This window comes from Dipodomys merriami, unplaced genomic scaffold (genome assembly GCF_024711535.1).
Source record: "Dipodomys merriami isolate MVZ:Mamm:240054 unplaced genomic scaffold, mDipMer1.0.p SCAF_99, whole genome shotgun sequence".
Classification (NCBI taxonomy): Eukaryota; Metazoa; Chordata; class Mammalia; order Rodentia; family Heteromyidae; genus Dipodomys; species Dipodomys merriami.
The window spans coordinates 4,133,296-4,155,458 of NW_027206612.1; the positions used below are offsets into that span (position 1 = coordinate 4,133,296).

Genomic DNA, 22,163 nt, shown 5'->3' on the forward strand with positions numbered 1-22,163 from the left:
TCCCCTCGGCCAGCCGCCCGGGGACCCTGTCCTGCTGGACGCAGTCTTCCACCACAAGCGTTGGGTGGCCTGGTCGTGCGCTGATGACGGTCGGCTGCCGCGGGTGACGGCTGTCAGCTGGTGCTGTGCAGAGGCCTGTGCGGGCATGCTTTGTTCTCTGCGGAGCTCTGACCCCGGCCTGTGATCACCCAGCGGGAAAAGGTGCTGAGGCCGCAGTCCTCGGCCGGGGCAGGGGCTCCCAAAGAGACAAAGAGCCCGGGCCGCAGACAGACAGCGCGGAATGTGCTGGCCTGTGGGGCGTCGCTGTTGTCAGGGAGGGGCGCACACCGAGCCCCCTCCTCTGGAGCCTCTTCAGTGGGCGGGGGGGGGGGGGATGAGTCACAGGCCTCCTGTTCTGGGCTTTAAGTTCAGAATTTAAATGTAAGCAGCTTAACTCAAGGGCTTACACAAGCAGTGCACACGTCTGAACCGAGGCACAGCTGGGGTTAATTCTAGGGGTGACTTCGGGTGCTGTCCCGCATGGGCCTGAAGAATCCTGGAGACTTGGGGGGACTCGGCCTGGAGGCCCCCCAGGCACCAATCTTGTCACTTCTGTACACACAAGTCACTGAGGCCCAGGGTGCCGCCCGAACCAGCCCAGTGGCAGAGGGGCGCGGCAGGCCTTCCTGGCACTTCCCTGGCCGTGTGCCTGTGGCCGCCGGACTGGAGAAGAGGAGCCTGCCCCGCACTGTAGTGAGGAGCGAGGGCTATCGTCGGGAGGAAAAGACATCTTGTGTGCAGTGCACTGTGTTGTTTGCTTGTTTGCACCAAGAAATACCCGGCCTCGAATGGGGCCTTTTAGCCGCAGCCTGGGGTGCGGGGTGAGGGGTACAGGGTGCGGGGTGAGGGATGACGGGTGTGCGGGATGACAGGGGTGAGGGGTGAGGGGTGCGGGTGAGGGGTGAGGGGTGAGGGTTGACAGGGGTGAGGGGCGCGGGGTGAGGGGTGAGGGTTGACAGGGGTGAGGGGCGCGGGGTGAGGGGTGCGGGTGAGGGGTACGGGGTAAGGGGTACGGGGTGAGGGGTACAGGGTGCGGGGTGAGGGATGACGGGTGTGCGGGATGACAGGGGTGAGGGGTGCGGGTGAGGGGCGCGGGGTGAGGGGTGAGGGGCGCGGGGTGAGGGGTGCCGGTGAGGGGTGAGGGATGACGGACGGGTGAGGGGTGAGGGTGCGGGATGATGGGGTTGAGGGGCGAGGGGTACGGGATGACGGGGGTGAGGGGTGACGGGGGGCGGATGCGGGGTGAGGGATGACGGGGGTGAGGGGTGCGGGATGACAGGGGTGAGGGGTGAGGGGTGCGGGTGAGGGGCGCGGGGTGAGGGGTGAGGGTTGACAGGGGTGAGGGGCGCGGGGTGAGGGGTGCGGATGCGGGGTGAGGGATGACGGGGGTGAGGGGTGAGTGGGGCGGATGCGGGGTGAGGGATGACGGGGGTGAGGGGTGCGGGATGACGGGGGTGAGGGGTGAGGGATGGACGGGGGTGAGGGGTGCGGGTCCGGGTGCGGGGTGCAGAGGAGCCACAGTGGCAGAGCCTGGCTGGCACTCGATTCTCTCTCCCCTGTGCCCTGTGTCCTGTCCGGCTGCCAGACTGGAGCCTGAATCCTGCCTCCCTGAGAACTTGTATCTCTGGGATCTGAGGCGGGCGGCGTGGCCTTGGCCTGGGAGGTGAGTGGAAGCCACAGGCCCTGCCCGCGTCTGCTTTCTCAGTTAGGAGGACGGTGCACTCTGCACCTGCATCTTGTTTCCCATAACAGGAAGACTTACACAACCCTTTTAGCACACGCAAGAGCCCCATTTCCCATCTCCTGGGATGGCCTGGCCCTGCTGGGAAGCGCCCAGGGCTTTCTTGGAGGTCTCCGATTAGGAGGAAATCCTCTGCTCATGTGTTCTCCCTTGTTGGGGAATGGTGGATTTCATGCTCATCTGTGCGGTTGGATTTTGGGGGCTCCCTGTTTGCTTAGAAGAGGCGCATGGGACTCTGGCCCTCTGGTCACGTGACTGCTGGCATGCTTGGGCATGGCACACGGGGGGAGGGGGGGAGCTTCCTGGGGCAGAAGCCAGGGGGTACGTGGTCTGGCCAGTGTCTGTCTGGACAACAGTGATGGTAGTTTGCAACATCTGTGAAAAGCAGTTTTGGGTTTTGTTTCCAGGGAAACAGTGTGCATGAAGCCGCTTGTTGTTGTTTATTCACAAAGCACAGGGGGTGCTTTGCATGGATTGGTGCGTCTGCAGGAGGCCTAAAACACTCTGCTCCCGCCATAAAAGCAGGGCTGGACTGGCAGGGAGAAGGGTGAGCCAGAGCTGCGGGGTCGGAGGGCCTCTGGCTGGGTCCCCGCTGGCTTCAAACTGCGATCCTCAGGTCTCAGCCTCCTGAGTAGGGAGGATGACAGGTGTGAGCCACCGGTGCCTGGCTTACATTTCACATTTTTTGGGGGGGGAGTCCGGTTGTGGGCCTGAACGCTGGGCCTGGGCACTGTCCCTCAGCTCTTCAGCTCAAGGCTAGCGCTCTACCACTTGAGCCACAGCGCCACTTCCAGCTTTCTTTTTCTGCTTATGTGGTGCTGAGGAATCGAACCCAGGGCCTCAAGCATGCAAGGCAAGCGCTCTACCACTGAGCCACCTTCCCAGCCCCAACATTTCACATTTTTAAGTGGTTCAAAAAAGCCGAAAGGAGAATGCTGTTCTGTGCTTTGGAGTTCGTGTGGAGTGGTGTCTGGCAGTGGTGTCACTCCGTGGCACGTGGTGCTTTCTGCTTGTTCCCTTCCTTGTGTGGTGGCCCAGGCCCGGCTGTGGCATGGTGGCAGTGGTCAGCGCTCCCTGCCTAGTTGAAGACGTCCCTCCTGGCCTTCTGGGCCTTGGCCTGCGGGCTGCCGGCCTCTCGGTGGACTTGGACTCTTTTGTGTCCTCCCCCCCATGGCTGGCACCTCCCTTCCGTGACTGGGATGCTCAGCCTGTCTCCATGTGGACTCTCTGTGGCGCTCTGGATGTGGATGTAAATCAAAGCCCCACTCGTGTGACTTGTCGGGGCTACAGTGGCACATCCAGGCCAAGGCTAGTATGGACGTCCGACCGAGGTGGAGCTGTGGGGGGTGGGGAGGAAAGGCTCTTGGCCTTCCTCTTTCCTTCCCTGGAGACCCTGACCCCAAACACAGAACTTGGGCCAGAAAGGACCAGTTTCATTTGCTGTCTCTAAAGTTAAACAGTTGATTTTCCAGTGTTAAACAAAAGTGTTTTGAAATAGGTTGTGCTGAACCAAAAGCTAGCTAGGCCCCGTGCTGGGAGCCACCGACAGTTACTAAATGATCCTTGGGAAGATAGATGAGAAGGAGCTCAGAAGATGATGGCAGAGGTCTCACCTGGCTCCTGAAAAAAACAAATGACCGTTTTAGCCGTGCATGTGTAAGCATACCTGTCGGGGACAAAGCCTCTTCCTCCTGACGCACATGCTGAGTTGGCTTTGTGCTTTGGGGCAGCCTTCCTGGAGACGTGCCGTGGGCAGGCACCTGGTGATCAGCCAAGTCCTGGCTGATGGAATTCCTGGCCTCGGCGAAGGCTTTGCACTCTTGGTTGCACAGCAGGGTTGCCTTGTGCAGAATTACCCAAGTGAGTTGTCCTGGAATTTCTGCCAGTGATGGCATGCGTAGGTAGTTAATGCAATCTCATCTCCCATCCTGACTGTCTAAACAAATTCCCTTACTGTGGGCATTGTCCCAAACATTGACTGGGCTCAACAAGATTAGACGGCCAAGAGCAACTTGAGCAATTTAATCCGTTTGGAAAGTGGCTGTGTGGGAAGGACGGGAGTGGCCACGGCCGTGAGCTACTCTCCTGTGCCAACCATGCCCCGTTTGTTCACAGGGACCTTCGGTTTAACAGAATCAGAGAGATCCAACCTGGGGCGTTCCGGCAGCTGCAGAAGCTGAATACACTGTAAGTTGAAGCGTTTGGCTGATGACCTAGGCAGAAAACAAATGAACAGTGAGCATCACCTGCAGGTAGCACCCGCGCTCTGCTCATTACCCACTTCTCCTCGGTGGGAGGGCCGGGGGGGGGGAGGTGGAGGTGGAGATGGACTGTGATATCGGAAGCTGGGGTGGCGCTGAGTCTGACGCCTGTGTGGAGTCCCTGACTCTCATAGGTAAACACATTCATACATCCTGTGCTGGCAGGGCTGGGTTGCTTCTTGCCTTGGCCTCTTCCATGTTGAGGGTTAGCTTGAGCTCCATCCCGTTGAGACAAGGTTCTCAAGCCTCTGAATTATGCCCTAGGTCTTGGACCTCCTGGGGAGCTGGTTGGGCCCACCTAGCAACAGAGCTGCCTCGGACGCCTGGCTGGGCTGAGGAGAGAGGGTCCTCTGAGTCCCCGGGAGGGCAGGGCTGGACGCCTCTCAGGTCACCTGTGCCGCCATGGTGGCTTCCTACTGGCCACAACCAGCCGAAGTGGTCAGTGGGCGTGGCAGGAGTGATGCCCACCCTTTAGTCTCGCAGGGGATTTAGTTCTCGCCTGGATATGAAGGGGAAAGGTGTGGTGTCGGTGGAAGCCACGCGGCTCCTGGAGTTGGCATTACCGTCTTGCTGGGTCTGGGCCTCCATCCTTTCCCAGCACCACAAGGTGTTTCTTCAGCAGATGCAAGTAGATTTGGCCTTGTCTCTTTGCTCTGTTAACTTCTGTTGGAATTTTCTTTTGTAGGCTTCTGAACAATAATCAGATCAAGAGGATACCCAGTGGGGCGTTTGAAGACTTGGAAAATTTAAAATATCTGTAAGTCAGTGGCCAGTTCTTTTAACTTGCATGCCTGTGTTGTCTGTGTTTAGAATGTTTAAATGTAACCTCACGGTCTGCTCCTTATGAATGAAGGTCTGTGAATAGTACATCCGCCCAAGGGGCTTCTTTCCAGGTGAGTGAAATGGTGGCGGGATTCAGTTTTAAATGAGTTGCCGGTGGTATAAGACCCAGGCTGAAATGGAGTCAGCACACAGTGCACAAGTTGGGCGGCCTGGTTGGGGGTGGGGGACGGCGGCCTCACACACGCCCAGCGAATGAACCTTTGCCGCTAGATGCCATTGTTTTTGTAGCTGGGGTGGAATCTCACTAACTCCTGCTAAGGTTCTCATCTTCCCCTAATAGGTTTGCCTCTTACTTTTATCTAGGGAAGTTTTAACTTAGCTTTTAAAAATTGATCTGCCACAACTATCGTTTAAAACTTGCTTGCCGAAGTCTACAGCCGTCGCCTGTGGGTGTGCTGCTCTGTGCCCTGCCGTGCAGGCTGGCCACCTTCTGCAGAGGGAAACGCTGGTCTTGCCTGGGTAGCATCCTGGGTCTGGATAGGTTAGAAGTCCTTCTACTTGGTTTCAGCAAATTGTTCTTCCTTTTAAGACTAGTGTTCCAAAGTGAGCCATTTTAATTAAGGGTTTGCATCAGTTACTCTGTGAGTGCTGTAACTCAGCTACAACTACAGGCTGAGTTTAAAAGCAGTTAGGTTGTGTGGATGTGTATTTGGAATCTGTTTTGGTATTAGGTGTCAGTGGTTCCCAATTACAGGACTATCTCTAACTGGTATAAACAATGTACTTTCCTTAATGAAACATATGTGTCAAGTCCCTTTCCTGTCTTTGGAATAGAAAGCTGATATTTTAATGCTGTATGTATATTAGTAATTTTTCCAATGAGGGACAGGAAGGATCTCCTTTGAGTTTTTAGCCTTAGGTTGCTGTTATTTTTAATTACCATGCCAGCTCTGAAAGGGAGCTCTCATTTCCTGGAAAATCAGCACAGTTAGCTGACAGCTAAGCCCGTGGGGTGCGTGTGTATGTGTGTGTGTGCGTGTGTGTATGTGCGCACGTGTGCGTGTGTGTGTGTGTGTGTGTGTGTGTGTACTTGTACTTTTAACCCTACTTTTTGTTCTTGGTTTTACATCAGATGGAGGGTATGAAGACAAGCTCAGCATTAGGCAGTGTGGGGTGCTGTTCCTCACAATCTCACTTAAGTACGACCTAGCACCCTTAAGCATGGGTGCTCAGGCCTCTTCTTTCCCTCCCAGGTGGAGTCTGTGGCATGGGCCGCTGGGTGGGGTGGAGGTGTTGGTAAAGGAGGTGTGGGAGGCGGGCTAGTGCCCAGGGCAGAGCGGCCCGCCACATGCAGGGCCTGATTTCTTCTCCCAGTCCTTGGGGTCCTTGGCTGCATACCCTTGCACAGTCATTGTAGAGTATGTTAAATGTTCAGTGACTTGCTGCAGTGTATCATCATTTCAGCCCTACATGCCAGGTCAGTGCCAAAGTTACGTTCCTGGAAGTCAGCAGTCTGTCTTTCATGGAACCCTCAGTGGCCTTCCCTTGAATTCCTATATCCTGACGATAGAATTATTGCCACTGAACTTGTAGGCAAGATTCAACTCTGCGACAAAGGGAGTTACAAGTCATTATAACTCCCTATTGTAGCATCACTATTATTATGAAGTAGGACTACTTTTTTACTTACTGTTTTATTTTTAAATTTTGTAGTGCTGGGGGTAGAACCCAGAGCTCAGCCTGTGATAAACAAGCATCCCACCACCAATGTCTGAAGAAAAACGCATCTGTATTGGATTTACTTGTTTACATATTCTTCCAAAGTATTCTATTACTCCCCACCCCCCTTTTTTTTTTGTTGGTCGTGGGGCTTGAACTCTGGGCCTGGGCATTGTCCCTCAGCTCTTCAGCTCAGGGCTAGGGCTCTACCACTTGAGCCACAGCGCCACTTCCGGTTTTCTGGTGGTTTACTGGAGATAAGAGTTTCACAGATTTTCTTGCCCAGGCTGGCTTTGAACCGTGATCCTCAGATCTCAGCCTCCTGAGTAGCTAGGATTACAGGCGTGAGCCACCATGCCCAGCTATTACTCCCTTTTTAGAAGGGCGTGTGGGTCTCCTCGGTGCTGCGCTTTGCTTCAGGAAGTGAGCTCAGACTCGGCTGGATGGCTCAGGCCTGTGGAGCCACGGGGCCCAGGGAGGCGTGAGCAGTAATGCCATATCCTAGAAGCTCTGTACTCACTAACTGCATTACCAGCACCTGTCCATTTATGGACGAAACCAAGGCTCCAGAGTCACATAGCAAGCAGAAGGAGAATTGAAGGCCCCTCCTGGCTTCGTGAGGGGCCTGGCCGTTGATCACAGGTGGGCTGTACCTGGCCATGCGTAGTAGGGCTCCTAGCTCCTTCATGTTGCCAGCAATTACAGAGGGAGGAGGTGGGAACATAGGGAAGGCCTAGAGCCAGCGGGGAGAACGGGCCCGAGCCGGGGCAGGGAGGGAAACCGGCCCGCAGCCAGAGTTCAGGACTGCACCAGAGCTCATGCTTTGCCCTGGACAGGGCTGAGACAGTGCTGCTCACTCAGGAGAGTAGCCGCATGGACACGCCACCAGGTGGCGCAGTGCCTGATGACGTGGCAGTGCAGGAAAGCGTGGATCCACTGCCAGGTCTTCCTCCTGTGAGAGAAGGCCCGGTGGGTCCCACGAAGAGTGAGGCAGGTCCTCTGTATCAAGGTGGAAACCTGTTACCAGCCCCAGTGCCACAGGGATCAGCTGTGCAGCAAAGTTCAGCTCATACACCCACCTCTGTGTGCATGTGTGTGTGTGTGCACGTGTGTGCGTGCATGTGCGTGCACATGGGTGCATGTATGTATGTGTGCCTAGGTGCTGTCCTGGTCTTTTTGCTCAAAGCTGGTGCTCTCCTATTTGAGCTATAGCTCCACTTGTGGCTCTTTGATAATTTTGGAGAGTCTCATGGACTTTTTGCTCTGACCAGGCTTTGAGCCTGGATCTTCAGATCTAGTTAGGATTACAGGCATGAGCCCCTGGCCCCCAGCCACACCTACCCGTGTTCCTTCTGGAGCTAGGGAGCTTTGCGGTGTCTCTTCACTTGTATGCTAGGTTTGTGCAGGACTCTGGCGCTTTCTCTGCACAGGACCAGGCTGCTCGGTTGTCCATGGTGTCTCTTCACTTGCATGCTAGGTTTGTGCAGGACTCTGGAGCTTTCTCTGCACAGGACCAGGCTGCTCGGTTGTCCATGCAGCACAGAGGCACCAGAAACTTCCCAGGGGCCATGAGGGAGGTTGTGTTCCAAGAACAGCCTACCGAGGCCTTGGAAAAGGCATCTCCTGCAGCCATAAAGTATTGGTCTTGTTCTGACAACTTCACCCACTTAGTAATGTAAGTCTGCTTGTAGTTCGCAGGTTAGACAAAAGCAGACCTAGTGGGACATGTGGCTTTCTCTCTCTCTCTCTTTTTTCAAACAACTCAGGGCCTTATCCTGGCTGCACAATCACTCTTACTTGGGCCTATCTCCGTCCTTGCGCTGCTAGTTTGTTTTTCAGATATGATCTCATTCTGGCCTGGGCACACCTCAGACTGAACCCCCCGCCTCTGCATTCTGAATAATTGCACTACAGGCATGAGCCACGATGCCTTTCTGTTCTGGAAGGGGGGAACTCAGCCATCCATACTTGGCCCTGACATGTTACTCTTCTTTGTTTGTTTTTGATTTTTTGCGGGTCCTGGGGCTTCTTTGGCCTAAGGTGAGCACCCTACCACTTGAGCCACAGCGCCACTTCTGGCTTTTTTTTATTTGGTCCAGTCGTAGGGCCTTGAACTCTGGGCCTGGGCACTGTCCCTCAGCTCTTCAGCTCAAGGCTAGCGCTCTACCACTTGAGCCACAGCGCCACTTCTTGCTTTTTTCTCTTTGCTTATGTGGTGCTGAGGAATCGAACCCAGGGCCTCAGGCATGCAAGGCAAGCACTCTACCACTGAGCCACCTTCCCAGCCCTTGAGTAGCTTCTTTAAGAGTCTCCTGGTGTTTCCTGCCCAAGCTGGCTTTGAACCATGATCCTCAGATCTCAGCCTCCTGAGTAGCTGGGATTATAGGCGTGAGCACTGGTGCCTGGCCCTGGCATGTTCCTCCTGAGGCCTCGCTGCTTCTGTTGTGTGAGGTGCCAGTGGGAGCAATTCAAGGCATTTCAGACTCTCTGTTGTCTGTCCTGCTAATTATTTCTGGATTTTTTTTTTTTCTTTTTTGGTTAACTCAGGGCCTGGAGCTTGCTAGGCTGGTGTTCTACCACCCAAGCCACAGCCTGGTCCTGTTTCTGAGTTAATTCGAGGCTGTGCTGGCTCGGCAGCAGCGTCTTACGGTGGATGTGGGGAGATGGTTTTATTTTCTCCAGGGTTGGAAGCAAACGTGTCCAGGGAGCTTGCCAGCCACGGCGGGCCAGTCTGTGTGTACCTGGCAGCGGCACTGTCGGTCACCTAGGTTGGACCGGCCGCTTTTGCCCGACTTACGGTGCAGGCAGAGAGGGGAGGTTTGTGAGCAGCACTGTGCTCAGCCCGATGTGTTGTTTGCCCCCTAATGCAGTCGCCAATTGTGTCAACAGATTTTTTTCTCCATGGGAGCCGCGGCCTCTCCTGTGTGCGCTAACACCCTCCATGTTTCTTCTTGCAGCTATTTGTACAAGAATGAAATCCAGTCAATTGACAGGCAAGCGTTTAAGGGACTTACCTCTCTAGAGCAACTGTAAGTGCCCCTTCCCGCCGTGCCTCAGCTCTTGGGTGTCGCCTGCCCTCCGCCTCCGCAGGGAGAGGTGGGCCAGGCCTGCTCTTTGCATGGTGCATGTCGGAGCCGCCCGGGGTAGGGAGGACGCGTGGCATGTCTGACCTGGCACTGGGCCCAGCGTCACCGAGTAGCAGGGAAGCTGTGTCCTCTGTGCCCCAGACCCTGGGCCTCGCATACACCAGCCCAGGAGCAGGAGGATCACCCCATGTCTGCCCCACAGAAACAGTGTGGTTGTCACGGTGCATGAGACAGACATGCAAGGATGATCGAGTCTGGGCGTGGCCAGGGCCCCTGGGTCTCCGTGGGTGAGAGACTGGGCTGCTCACTCCGCACTCAGAGTTTCAGTTCTTCGCCTCTGGGGAAAACACAGCCCCCCCCCCCCCCCCCCCCCGGTGCAGTAAATGTGTGTGGCTAAATGCTGTGCCTGCGCCTGTGCATCTGACGTCGTTCTTCTCTATGAAGTCAGCGTGTTTTTTGTTTAAATACAAAGTTCTGTTAAAAGCGTAAAGGTCTTCTGTGGGTTTCCTGACAGCCTTCCTCACACCTGAGGAGAGACCTGTGGGGTTCTGTGCAGGAGGAAGTCAGCCTTCTGCTCTGAGTCTGGGTACAGCAGTCAGGAGAGGGGCCAGCCCAGTCCCAGGCCCACCCCGGTGCCCGCGCCCAGGACGCACACTGTGAGCCTGTGCTCAACACATATTTACGTGTCCAAGTGCTTAGCTTCCGCTCTGCTTGCTGGGTAGTGACTGAGCATGCGTGAGAATTTGCAGTTACTGTAGAACTGTCTCAGACAGAAGCAAGCTTCACGCCACGGCAGAGACCCATGGAACTATCTAGAGGACTGCACACACGGGGAGGCTTTGTGGAGAAACGGCTCTTGTGTCAGCAAGGTTCTGGTGCCTGGGGGCCATTCTCAGCCAGGCTGCAAGTCCAGTGGAGGGACACAGGTGGGACAAGTGGGCGGAAGAGGGGCCGCGTGGCTCAGTGAGTGGTGTGGGCCGGTGGCGATGGGCCGTTTGCTCCAGGAGGCAGACGCTGCCATGGGACAGCAGCTGGAGAGTCCCAGTCTGGAGCCGGCTCTCTGCTCCGTTTAAAGAGTCCTGCAGTGCATTTAGGGGACAAAAGCAGGCCACCAACAGCACGTGGGAGGCGCACCTGCAGTCCCTGACGTTTGTCAGTCTCGGCCTGTCCCGGCACAGAGCGTCTCTGCAGCCTTCCATCTAGATGTGCATCCTTTCCCGCATCCTTGTCTGCTCCTTACCCGCCTCCTTGCAAACGCTGGTGTTCTAGTCTGCGTCCTTGCCTCCCGCAGGGGAAGGTGGGCAGCACAGCACAAGGCCCTGAAGTAGAGGGTGGGGTCTGTGAAGCCATGCTGGGTCCACGGGGCCTCTGAGCATCTCCGCAGCAGCTGGGGCCTGGCTGCTGCCGCAGCTGGGGCCTGGCAGCTCCTGCTCCTGCGGAGCTTTGCTGAGCTGTCCGGGGAGTGGATACCCAAGACCTATGCTTCTTCAGGCAGGAGCTTCAGGCCCCGCTGGCTCCTCCTGCCTGCCAGGCTCACCGTACAGTCCTGAGCTGCCACCTTAGAGACAGACGTCAGCGCCCCTGCTTTCCTCTGCCGGCCTCAGCTCATTCTTCCAGCCCGGCTCTCGGCTTTCCTGGCCGCTCCCTGATGGTGTCTGCGTCTGAGCCACTGAGGCCAGGGACCTTGAGGGCCATGTGTTATCTGTCCCCATATGCCTGGCACAGACCCAGATTCTGGGGATGGAAACTGAGGGTTTCTGCGTGGTCTTACCCACTTCGAGATCTTCAGGTCAGATGTCCTGGGAGATCAGTGGCCTCCGTGCCTTCCTCTTTCTGCTTGACTTGCTTTGTTTTCTCAAGTAGAAGATGGTGGGTGCAGACACCCCAAGTCAGGGAGGCGCTGTGCCAAACCCACTGGTGGCTGCTGGCCTGCTGGCGGTGGCCCTGAGGGACCGACGAGCCCTGCCCAGGGGAAGGAGCTTGAGTTTGGGACCTTTAATCATTTCAGAGCCAGTCCAAGTGGTGACTGAGCCTGTCTTGGACACTCTCGCTTGAGTTGTGCACAGAGCCTGGTACTGCTGGGTGTCGGCTCTGCTGGTGGTTTGGTCACAGCGCTTGTGGAGGAAGGAACATTTCCTTATCTCGGGGACCACCCTCTGGAAGACCCTCTTGAGTGGGGCGTCTGCCCACGCCCCCAGGAGGCATGGCCTTGAGGAAAGCATCCCTGTGTTCTGAAAGGGAGAAGCTGTAGAATTAGAAGAGTTGAGTTACACCAAAGATGCATGAGTTGTGGGACGTAATGGGGACATGGGAGGATGCCAGGCCCCATAGGGCACGCTGTCTTTTGCCTCTGCTGAGCCTAGTGATAGGCCTGACAGATCGCATAGGGCTGCATTAAGGTTCGGGCTCCCGCAAGCCAGCAGAAGAGCAAAGCACAGGTGTTGTAAGACGGATATAGATGCTGACTTCACGATTGTGTTGGCGTTGTCCTTTTGAGGTCCTGAGTGTTTCAGAGGTGAGTGTGTCAGGTTGGGCCTCTGCTGGCTGCTGGATGCGGGGTCTCTGTGAACCTGAAGCTCCCGTGCTGTGACGTCTTCGGTTGTGTCCCATCTTCCTGAAGGGCTTTCGCTTGTCTTGTGCTCAGGAATAGGGAATGTAGAGATTTCCAGGGTCAGGGAAGGTTTTAAAGCAGAGCATGCAGACTTGAGAAACCATCACACTGCTTACATGATGTGTCTCTTTTAAACTCCTAGATACCTACATTTTAACCAGATAGAAACTGTGGACCCAGAGTCGTTTCAGCGCTTACCGAAGCTGGAGAGGCTGTGAGTCCGTCTTCCTTGGCATTTTGTGAGGGGGTCCTGCCCACGCTGCCCATCGATGAAGTACCAGCCTTTGCTTTGTGCACAACTCCCCTAGCCCAACCGTCCGCGGTGGGGCTTGGCCTAAGACTAAACAGGAAAAAAGTCCTAGTTATTTCTAGGGGGAAGAGCCTTACTTTCAAAATGTTCATTTGTATTAACTCTGACTCACAGAGGCCTTGAAAAAATGCTGGGCGTGGGACTGTTTACGTGTCCTTGTGTCCTTGAGTCTGGAAAGTGTTTTCTAAGAGTGGCCTGTTGTGTTTTTGTCTTGGAACAGGTTTTTACATAACAACCGGATCACACATCTTGTACAGGGGACCTTTAACCACCTGGACTCCATGAAACGGCTGTAAGTAAGACCCTGGTGGCTCTGTGTTTGGGGCTCTGCCCGCCCCTCCTGGCTGTTCTGTGGGGGGCTCTGCCCGCCCCTCCTGGTGTCTCTGTGTGTGGGGCTCTGCCCACCCCTCCTGGTGTCTCTGTGTGTGGGGGGCTCTGCCCGCCCCTCCTGGTGTCTCTGTGTTTGGGGCTCTGCCCACCCCTCCTGGCTGCTCTGTGGGGGGCTCTGCCCGCCCCTCCTGGTGTCTCTGTGTTTGGGGCTCTGCCCACCCCTCCTGGCCGCTCTGTGGGGGGCTCTGCCCGCCCCTCCTGGTGTCTCTGTGTTTGGGGCTCTGCCCACCCCTCCTGGTGTCTCTGTGTTTGGGGCTCTGCCCACCCCTCCTGGTGGCTCTGTGTTTGGGGCTCTGCCCACCCCTCCTGGCCGCTCTGTGGGGGGCTCTGCCCACCCCTCCTGGCCGCTCTGTGGGGGGCTCTGCCCACCCCTCCTGGCTGCTCTGTGGGAGGAGGGGGCTTTGCCACAGCCGGCCTGGCCCATGGGAGGACTGGCTGGCTCCCAGGAGCAACCCTGTATCACAGGGCGTCTGTCTTGCTTTTTCAGGGAGATAGTGTAATATAGACGTCACGATCGCTTCTCTTCCCGATCACTTCTCGTTCCCCAGCCCTCAGAGAGCACTATGGAAAGCGCCGGGAAGGAATCAGAGCCCCATGTCCCGCTGTCCAGCCCAGCACAGCCCAGCACAGCACAGCAGGCAGGACTCAGAGGTGGCTGTGACGTTTAAAATGTGCTGGAATTCCTCCCATTACCATTTTAGTTCTGAAATACACATTTGAGTAGAGAGAATAAAATCCGGCATGAAAAGAATCTTCTATTCCAAGCAGACTGCAGCAGCCATTTCCCACTGAGTAACCCTTACAATAGCAGTCACATTTTCGTCCAGCTGGGAGAGGGTGATTTGGCATCCCTGTCACGTTTCATGGTCCCAACGGCACTTTTTTTTCCAGTTAGGTGTCTCTGGAATATTGGGTGTCTGTGATAAACTAGACTCAGGAGGCAGCCAGAGCCATCAGCCCCGTCGCTTGGTTGGGTTTATCTTTTCAGTGAGGATGTAGACTGTCAAAACTACTTACGGTTTATTTTTTTGGACACCATCAGTTCCACTGAGGCCCACCTTCTCGGTGGGAAGGTGGACTGGACCTTCCATGTCGGAGGAAGAAGATAATGGGCTTGCCCGGGGTGGGGATGGAGCGGGCTGCCCGCAGCTTTACCTTGCTCGGTTTAGTCACAGGGTGACTACAGCTCAGCGCACCCTGGCTCCCCGCTGCCGGGCCCCCGGCGTGCCAGTGACAGAATGGAACGCCAGCTGTCATACCTGATGCCCTCCCCCCTTAGTTTTGATGATGTGGCACTGAGGAATTGAACCCAGGGCCCCACGCATACCAGGCTCTCTGCTCCTGAGCCACATTCCCAGCTCAGTGCCTTCCTCGACTTGTCTTCATCCCTGTGCTGACCTTTATGGCCTTGACACTCCAGCATGGGCTGTGGTTCTGCTCGTGCCTGGACGCTGAGTCTGCCTGGAGCCGGCCTTTTGTCAGACGATGCTGACCCCTGCAGCAGGGCCGGGCCTGTTCTGTGGGTGTTTGGGACAAGGGCAGGTCTTCTCCAGGGCACCTGGCCACAGAGGGAACCCTCACACCCACCTTGTCTCATGCTGGGCCCCAGTGGGGTCCAGGGCTGTGGACCCATGCCCGGAAGGCATGGGTCCAGGATGAATTGACAACCCCCCCCCCCCACCATAATTCCGGTGCCCAAAGCTGCTGCTGCTTCTCTCTGTAGGCGGCTAGACTCGAACGCACTTCACTGCGACTGTGAGATCCTGTGGCTGGCCGATCTCCTGAAGACCTACGCCCAGTCGGGGAGCACGCAGGCCGCGGCCACCTGCGAGTACCCGAGACGCATCCAGGGGCGTTCCGTGGCCACCATCACACCGGAGGAGTTGAACTGCGGTGAGCGGGCCCTGGGGCGGCGGGCGGGCCCCGGGACGGTGCTGAGGAGGGCGCTGCGCCCCCAACCCATGCTGGCGTCCGCTCTGCGCCCTCCACTGTGTTCAGCCGGGCTGAGGCCATGCTTCCCTTTGGTTGTTGGGCACAGAGAGGCCCCGGATAACATCAGAGCCCCAGGATGTGGATGTCACCTCGGGGACCACTGCGTACTTCACCTGCAAGGCCGAGGGCAACCCCAAGCCCGAGATCATCTGGCTTCGCAACAAGTGAGTGGGGCTGGGCCAGAGCTGGGCCGGGCACCATGTCCAAGTCCATGAATGGCCCGTGAGCATCGAGCTGCTGGTGCTCACACTGCCGTGTTCTCTGCCCAGGCAGAGAGGTAGGAAGGAGAAAAGGGTCGCACAGCTTGTCTTCCACGTGACAGCTGCCTGGGAGACCCCCTGACCTGAGCAGACTCCAGGCGCATGTCCCTAGGCACACTGATCCTGCCTAAAGAATACAGGCAGTTTCTAGAGAGCTCCTGATTTTGGTAACACATAAAAATGTTTACCACTTTCTATAACTTGTGGAAATAAAGCGTTTTGAGTTTTCTCTTTGCTGTTTATTTTCCCCCTGGGAATCAGCACCATGTTTACGTGAAGCGTTTAGGTAGCCGGTTCCAGTGGTTCACACCTATCATCTGAGCTATTTGGGAGGCTGAGATCTGAGATTGAGGTTTGGAGTCAGCAGGAGCAGACAAATCCAAGAGACTTGTATCTCCAATTCGCTGACAAAAGGCTAGAGTGAAGCTGCCGCTCACGTGGTAGAGTGCCAGCTACAAAGCCAAATAATGACACTAGGGAAGCCCTGGGTTCAAGCCCTGGTATTACTAGCAGCGGCCCCAGGGGTGAAAAGAAGCGTTTAGGTAGACTGGACATGGGCATAATGAAAGTAGATGTGTGGGTTAAGTAACAGGGCAGCTGCCTAGGAGCTGCTCTGGGGGTGTCTGGGGATGCTCTGGGGGTGTCTGGGGATGCTCTGGGGGTGTCTGGGGATGCTCTGGGGGTGTCTGGGGGTGTCTGGGGATGCACTTGGGGTGTCTGGGGATGCCCTGGGGGTGTCTGGGGATGCTCTGGGGGTGTCTGGGGATGCTCTGGGGGTGTCTGGGGGTGTCTAGGGATGCTCTGGGGGTGTCTGGGGATGCTCTGGGGGTGTCTGGGGATGCTCTGGGGATGATCTGGGGGTGTCTGGTGATGCTCTGGGGGTGCTCTGGGGGTGTCTGGGGGTGCACACCAATCCTCAGGCAGCGAGGAGGAAGACAGCTCCCCTTGCCCTCGGCTCCGGCCCGGCCACTGCATTCCGAGCTCTGGGTCTGTGTAGAACCAGGACTGGCTCAGGGTGAAAGCGGCATGTCCTTGTGCCGCCAACCTTGGCACACGCCGGGTCTCTGTGTCTGTAGCAATGAGCTGAGCATGGAGACAGACTCACGCCTAAACCTGCTGGATGACGGGACCCTGATGATCGAGAACGCACAGGAGGCCGACCAGGGCGTTTACCAGTGCATGGCGAAGAACGTGGCCGGGGAGGCAAAGACGCAGCAGGTGACCCTCAGGTACTCCGGGTCTCCAGGTACGTGTTTGGCTTCCCCTTCCTGCTTTTCTCACACCGTAACTCGGTGCAGTCTCAAGGTGACACAGCCCCACTGTGCCAGCGCTGTTCCTGAGGTGGTGGTGAAGTCACAGTGTCACTCCGGTCCACAGCGTGGGTCTGGGGACCCAGGAGGCGGGCTGGGGAATGCGGCCAGACCTGGCCAGGCCCCCACTCAGGGCATCCACGCAGCCACGGCCCCTTGGTGTCCTTGACTTTGAGGTTTTGCCAAGGGCTGACGTAACTTAGGAAAAGGCAGTAGTGTTGATTGTTTAAAACTTAAAACTGCCATGTTTAAAACGTTGGCGCTTAAGTTTTAAACTCGTTTGTCTGAGTCCCGGCTGTCCAGCTGTGGCCTCGGGCATGTCTGGTCCCAGCTGGGCTTGAGGTCCCCCCCCCACCCCCCCCCTCCCCCCGGCCAGCCCGGGCTCTGCCGCCGCAGCCCGGCTTCTTGCCTGCCTCCCCTTCCTACACAGGCTCTTGCTTCCTGGGATTTCATGTTCAGGCTGAGGGCAGTGGGCCTGGACTTGCATTTGGGTCCCTGGCTTCTTACCACTGGCCTGTGCCTCCCCGTGCATCCGGCCTAGACACCACGACTACTTTTTAGCCAGTCAGAATATCCAGCCGTCAGCTTTATTCGGAAGGAATCGGATGTGTACTGCTTGCCGTGTCCCTCTGGCAGAGAGCCTGTGCCTCGGCGCCTACAGAGGCAAAGCTGGCCTTGGACAGAGGCATTGTGCATTTCTCCTAGGACGAACTGATCCACAGAGTTTGGGATGTGCTGAGGACAGCAGTGTGTGTGTGTGTGTGTGTGTGTGTGTGTGTGTGTGTGTGTGTGTGTGTGTGTGTGTGTGTGTGTGTGTGTGTGTGTGTGTGTGTGTGTGTGTGTGTGTGTGTGTGTGTGTGTGTGTGTGTGTGTGTGTCCCTCCCCCTCCCCCCCAGGCAGGACATTGTTTATCACCAGCAGGGCGTGGCTTCCCAGAGGGGGACTTGAGCCTCAGAGCTCCACATTTTACTCCCTTTGGTCTGAATGTTTTATTTCCCATGAGGCCCACAGTCTTGTTTAAATAACTTTGGGGTGTCGGCGTGGCCGCCCTGGTGTCCCCCAAAGCAGAGTCAGCCCTGAGTCAGATGAGGGTGCGTGTCACACCCCACCCCGACAGCCAGCCCTGGCCCTCCCTGCTCTGCCTGGCTGGCTCCTTAGGCAGAGCTTTCATATTTTATTTTGGCATTGTAAACGTTGATGCTTTTTATTTAATTTTTATTTCTTCGTTATTAGAAGGAGATATACAGAGCGGTTAGTTACACAAGTGGTTCTGGGCAGTGTCACCCTTTCCCTCGCTCTCTCCCAGGTTTTCCCTCCCGTTCCCACCCACAGGTTGTGTAGTTCATTTTCAGCAGTGTCCCTTGAGTAGCATTGTTGCATACTTCTGTCCCTCCATTTCTGTGCCCCTGACCCTTCCAAAGACAGATAAATGAACAGACAAGACACAAAGAAAACAAAAAGGAAAAACCTTCTGCTTCCTTTTCCTGGAGTTACATTTTCTACATTTATGTGTTGACTGTTAGAAATTAGAATAACAATGCTTTATGGCCCCTGGCAGTTGGGGACACAGGCAGTGTAGTGGATGAATGAAGTACTGTGATGAACTGCTGGGTTGTACTGGGAACAGCTGGCCTGTGACCTGCTCCGGAGGGCTTGCCCAGAGTCCAGGCAGATAGGACCTGGAAACCCAGCTGACCGACACCCACATTCCATCAGGTACACGCAAGCCTGTTTTTAATTTGCAGAATTAAACTTTTGGTCATTGAAATAATTAAAATTATTCGTTTTTCGTCTTCCAATTCCTACCCGTTTTGGAAGTTTCAGTAGCTGTCTTAGAAAACTTTCAAGGTATTGTGAAATTACTGAACTCCAGTGTCAGTCCAGTCTTTATTTTTCTCTCTTGTCTCACTTGGCTAGTGTACTATTTGAGGGTTTGCGTGTTTTTTAATCTGCAGAATGAGTTATTATTTTCTAACTTGGCCCTGGTCTGCTGTCTCTTGGGTGGGTGTGTGTTGGGGTGAGGGCGGAGGCAGTCACGCCGTGCTGGTGGCCTCTGGTGGGTGCTGCATCATGAGAATTTCTCCCCATTACCTCAGGCCGGCGGTCAGCCTGCTCTCCAGTTCTTTTCCTCAGTAACGGCAGGGGTGCAGGTGTGATGTCAGTGTTGGGCCCCCGCTGCAGTTTTCAATCGGGCCCCTTGTGGGGGGCTTCTGAGCTTATCTCCTCTGGGTCCTAAGGTTCCTTCAAGTCAAAATTAAAGACCAGATTCTGCAGAGTTCACTTTGGCTGTGTTCCTCTCTGAGTAACTCGGCTTCAGAGAATCTAGACTGTCGGTCTGGTAAAAATGATGACACTAAATGAAATGTTGGATCTGTATTTTTTTTTTTTGGGTCCAGTCGTGGGCCTGAACTCTGGGCCTGGGTGCTGTCCCTCAGCTCTTCAGCTCAAGGCTAGTGCTCTACCACTTGAGCCACAGCGCCACTTCCGGCTTTTTTCTTTTTGCTTATGTGGTGCTGAGGAATCGAACCCAGGGCCTCAGGCATGCAAGGCAAGCGCTCTACCACTGAGCCACCTTCCCAGCCCCTGCGTCTGTATTTTTAATAAATATTTAGATACTTGAATAATACAACTTAAACATCGTCAGGTATAAAAAGATGCAGCAAAGTCTGTCTTCTGTCTGTCTTCTCCACTCAGTCCCGTCCCTGTCTGCCTAACAGACCGCGTTGTGTGCCACAAGGCGCAGCTGTCAAGGGTTAACAGAACTGACATACGTATGAAAACAAATAAGGTTCTTAGAGTCTCTGCTTACTTTTGGCCCACACTTCTCACAGGCTGCTGAGTATGTGAATCGTGTTTACCGTTTACATGTTCCTTTCCTTTAAAAATGGAGTGAAAATTTAGAAATGCACGGAATTAAATTATGGTTGCTCTGCTCAGTTTGGAGGAATGCGGAGTGAAAGTAGCCTGAGTACAGAAAATAACGCTCAGAGCCTGTGAAGCCGGAGGAGTAACTGGGAGTTTCTGTTTGTGACAGCCCGGCTGGCTTTTGTAATCCAGCCTCAGAACACAGAGGTGCTGGTGGGCGAGAGTGTCACCCTGGAATGTAGTGCCACCGGCCACCCTCAGCCGCAGATCACCTGGACCAGGGGTGACCGGTCCGCGTTGCCGGCCGACCCGCGGGTGAACATCACCTCCTCCGGAGGCCTGTACATCCAGAAGGTCGCACAGGACGACAGCGGGGAGTACACCTGCTTTGCCTCCAACGGGGCTGAGAGCATCCACGCCACGGCCCTCATCATCGTGCAGGGTGAGTCCCCGCGCGGCGGCCCGACGCCAGGCTGGCCCCGTGTCCCGCGTCCACTCCCGGCTCTCCTCAGTGGGCTACTTTTTGCCCCTAGCACCCCCTTCCTGATAGTTGATGACGCACGCTCTGATCAAGTTTGTCTGGAAGATGAGCCTGGTGCTAGGCGATGGAGTCCAGAGCACTAGGCTCCTAGTGTGCGTGAGAGTCTGCACATATATCCCTGAACTGACAGCCATTCAACCCTGAGCAGAGCTGTGAGGGCACCCTGAGGTTGTGGTGGTTGTGTGTCAGGGTGTACATGATGGAGACGGCTGTGAGTATATCCTGTGATCATGGTGGTTGTGTCAGGGTGTACATGATGGAGACGGCTGTGAGTGTATCCTGAGGTCACGGTGGTTGTGTGTCAGGGTGTACATGATGGAGACGGCTGTGAGTGTATCCTGAGGTCGTGGTGGTTGTGTGTCAGGGTGTACATGATAGAGACGGCTGTGAGTGTATCCTGAGGTCGTGGTGGTTGTGTGTCAGGGTGTACATGATGGAGATGGCTGTGAGTGTATCCTGAGGTTGTGGTGGTTGTGTCAGGGTGTACATGATGGAGACGGCTGTGAGTGTATCCTGAGGTCGTGGTGGTTGTGTGTCAGGGTGTACATGATGGAGACGGCTGTGAGTGCAGTCTGAGGTTGTGGTGGTTGTGTCAGGGTGTACATGATGGAGACGGCTGTGAGTGTATCCTGAGGTTGTGGTGGTTGTGTCAGGGTGTACATGATGGAGACGGCTGTGAGTGTATCCTGAGGTCACGGTGGTTGTGTGTCAGGGTGTACACGATGGAGACAGCTGTGAGTGTATCCTGAGGTTGTGGTGGTTGTGTCAGGGTGTACATGATGGAGACGGCTGTGAGTGTATCCTGAGGTCGTGGTGGTTGTGTGTCAGGGTGTACATGATGGAGACGGCTGTGAGTGTATCCTGAGGTCACGGTGGTTGTGTCAGGGTGTACATGATGGAGACGGCTGTGAGTGTATCCTGAGGTCGTGGTGGTTGTGTGTCAGGGTGTACATGATGGAGACGGCTGTGAGTGTATCCTGAGGTCACGGTGGTTGTGTGTCAGGGTGTACATGATGGAGACGGCTGTGAGTGTATCCTGAGGTTGTGGTGGTTGTGTGTCAGGGTGTACATGATGGAGACGGCTGTGAGTGTATCCTGAGGTCGTAGTGGTTGTGTCAGGGTGTACATGATGGAGACGGCTGTGAGTGTATCCTGAGGTCACGGTGGTTGTGTCAGGGTGTACATGATAAAGACGGCTGTGAGTGTATCCTGAGGTTGTGGTGGTTGTGTTTCAGGGTGTACATGATGGAGACGGCTGTGAGTGCAGTCTGAGGTGGTGGTTGTGTGTCAGGGTGTACATGATGGAGACGGCTGTGAGTGTATCCTGAGGTTGTGGTGGTTGTGTCAGGGTGTACATGATGGAGACGGCTGTGAGTGCAGTCTGAGGTGGTGGTTGTGTGTCAGGGTGTACATGATAAAGATGGCTGTGAGTGTATCCTGAGGTCACGGTGGTTGTGTGTCAGGGTGTACATGATGGAGACGGCTGTGAGTGCAGTCTGAGGTGGTGGTTGTGTGTCAGGGTGTACATGATGGAGACGGCTGTGAGTGCACCCTGAGGTCGTGGTGGTTGTGTCAGGGTGTACATGATGGAGACGGCTGTGAGTGCAGTCTGAGGTTGTGGTGGTTGTGTGTCAGGGTGTACATGATGGAGACGGCTGTGAGTGCAGTCTGAGGTGGTGGTTGTGTGTCAGGGTGTACATGATGGAGACGGCTGTGAGTGTACCCTGAGGTTGTGGTGGTTGTGTCAGGGTGTACATGATGGAGACGGCTGTGAGTGCAGTCTGAGGTTGTGGTGGTTGTGTGTCAGGGTGTACATGATGGAGATGGCTGTGAGTGTGCCTGAGGTCTTGGGGTGGGAACTGAATGTGCATTGTGCCCGTAGCTCTGGGCGAGTTCTTGGGTGAGGTTTAGACCCAGAGTTCTAACAGGTTTTATTTTTAAATCTTTGCGGTGTTTTTCTGTATTGCTTAGTGTACCTTTCGGTGACTCTAGGACAGTTTCTCACTGAGCCGTGTGTTTAGTCTGTCCGGCGATGCAGAGTAGAGCGTCAGTGTGGGAGGCCGCCCCTTCCCACACAGCCGCTGGAGGGCATCTGTCTGCACACTTTCCTTCTCACCAGCCATGTAGCCACGCAGTGAACTGACCTTTTTGTACTTGTTGCGTTTAACTAGATGGCCTCCAGGCTGGCCTCTTGTGTGGCTTGTGCAGTAGTGATGACATCTGTCCCTGTAGACACCAGCTGACACGTTGATATT

At 55.5% G+C, this 22,163-nt stretch overlaps 1 protein-coding gene across 1 annotated transcript in view; it reads left to right on the forward strand.

The window, feature by feature from the left end:
- The window catches only part of Pxdn (peroxidasin), a 58,732-nt gene that overhangs the window by 15,307 nt on the left and 21,262 nt on the right, over positions 1–22,163 (forward strand). The window contains 9 exon segments of the mRNA XM_070014687.1: positions 3,896–3,967; positions 4,727–4,798; positions 9,501–9,572; positions 12,383–12,454; positions 12,771–12,842; positions 14,664–14,833; positions 14,979–15,096; positions 16,269–16,438; positions 19,537–19,809. Coding sequence (XP_069870788.1) covers positions 3,896–3,967; positions 4,727–4,798; positions 9,501–9,572; positions 12,383–12,454; positions 12,771–12,842; positions 14,664–14,833; positions 14,979–15,096; positions 16,269–16,438; positions 19,537–19,809 — 1,091 coding nt within the window.